Source organism: Rhea americana, unplaced genomic scaffold, assembly GCF_003343005.1.
Source record: "Rhea americana isolate MKP2758 unplaced genomic scaffold, rheAme1 scaffold_30, whole genome shotgun sequence".
Taxonomy (NCBI): domain Eukaryota; kingdom Metazoa; phylum Chordata; class Aves; order Rheiformes; family Rheidae; genus Rhea; species Rhea americana.
In genome coordinates, this window is record NW_028186424.1 from 5993758 (window position 1) to 5995529 (window position 1772).

A 1772-nucleotide genomic window follows, 5' to 3' on the forward strand; every position below is an offset into this window, starting at 1 on the left:
TGGCTCGCAGCCCTCCCCCCGGAGCGAGCCCCTACTCACCCGCCAGGAGCCCGTAGAGCAGCTGAGTGAGGGGCTGCTGCTTTAACCCGCGAAACGCCGTGTTAGGGATCCTTTCCATGATACCTTCGTAGAAAATGCGGCGCACCACCTCTTGCTCGGAAGGGTGAAATTCGCGTATGTAAACGTTGTCTTTCCTGAGATCCTCCTTCACAGCGCTCAGAGGAGCCGGGGAGGAAGAGGGGGAGCCCGACAGAGAGGGCCACATCTGGGAGGAAGAAACAATGATCGTATCTTTTTTGGATCCTGGCATCGATTCATGGTCCTCCGCCACAATCTTAGTCTCACAAACCATCTTGGGAGACAGACAATGCATGCAAACCGGCCGCAGGCGGGGGGCAGCAGGCACAGAAAGAGGGGAGGGAAAAAAAAAGGGGAGGGGGAGGGAGGAAAAAAAAAGGGGGGGGAGCGGGGCTTGCAGCAGGGCCGGGGACCCGCCAGGCAGCGAGGCGGGGGCGGCTCAGGGGCGCGGAGCGGCGGGGAAGGGAGAAAGGAGCTGCGCTGCATTTTGGAGAGGCATTTATAGTGCGGCGGGGCCGCGGCGCCGGGCGCGGGTCCCCGGGGCCCTAGCGCCGCCCGCATTGGTGCGCGGGGTCACATGTGAGCGCGCGCCGCCGCCCCCCGCGCTGCTGCGCGGGCGCGGGGCCGCCGCGGCTCCCTGGGCGTACGTGGAATTTTTCTTATTATTATTATCTTTATTATTATTATTTTAATACGAGCGCCCTGCGCCTGGCGGCTTTCTGGAAGAATCGCCGTGCGCGGCGCGGAGCCGAGCCGAGCCGAGCCGAGCCGAGCTGTCCCGCCGCGCTGCGGCGCGGGCTCCTCCGTAGTGAGTCATGCAGCGCGGAGCGGCAGCGCCGTGTCCCGTGTCCCGTCCTCCCCCCCCCGCGTCGCGCCGCGCCATCCTGCAAGGGAACCGGCTGCCGCAGGGACGCGCAGCCCCGCGCCCGGCACGGCCCGCAGAGGGGGCGGCGGGCTGCACCCCCCCCGCCCCGACAAGCTTCGGCTTCGCCCGGGTGCAAGCGGCGGGGGGCGGCCGGCCCCGCTCCGGGCTGGGGGGCTGCCCCGGCCCGCCCTCCTGCCGGGCGCGTCCCCCGCCGAGGATCCCCCCGCAGAGCGGAGGCGATCGCCCCATGCCCGCCCCCAAGGTGCTCCCGGGCGTCCCCCCGCAAAGTTCGTCCTTGCTCCTGTGCCTCCCCCTGCAAGCTTCATCCGTGCCCACTGCAAGGTGGCACCCAGGCATCGCCCCACCCAGGCATCCCCCCTGCGAGGTGCACCCCCCTTTCTGGGTGGCACCCCTGCATTCCCCCGGCGTGGTGCACCTGCCCCTCAGCGACTGCAGCTGATGTTGCTCCCATCCTGCAGGATTTGCAGGTGTGGGGGACCAGCTCTCGCAGCCTGCTGTGCTCACGGGGTACGTTTTGGCCCTCACGAGGATGCACACTGACTGGATCTTCGCTTCTAGCCAAAAAAAAAAATGTGATTTCATTGTTTCACTTCAAAAAAAAAAATGTTCAGGAGTAAGGGAGATTGCAGAGGGGAGAGAGGGAAAGATTAGGTAAGGGCTTGGAAACCTTCCCACGCGGAGGAGCCGTGCCAGCACCCCCCCGGCCTGCGCGGTGCCGGGCGTCTCTTYGGAGGAGCGATTCCGCTGCGCGACCTGCTCCCGGCGCAGGCAGGGCCCCGCTCGGCCCCGCGTTCCCGTTTCTAGCGCG

At 66.6% G+C, this 1772-nt stretch overlaps 1 protein-coding gene across 1 annotated transcript in view; it reads right to left on the bottom strand.

The window, feature by feature from the left end:
• Positions 1–551, bottom strand: part of ASPNAT (aspartate N-acetyltransferase) — a 22183-nt gene extending 21632 nt beyond the window's left edge. The window contains exon 1 of the mRNA XM_085309701.1: positions 40–551. Within this exon, the coding sequence (XP_085165827.1) occupies positions 40–373 (334 nt within the window). The 5' untranslated portion in view covers positions 374–551. The remainder of the gene's footprint in view (positions 1–39) is intronic.
• Between the last annotated feature and the right edge of the window lie 1221 nt (positions 552–1772).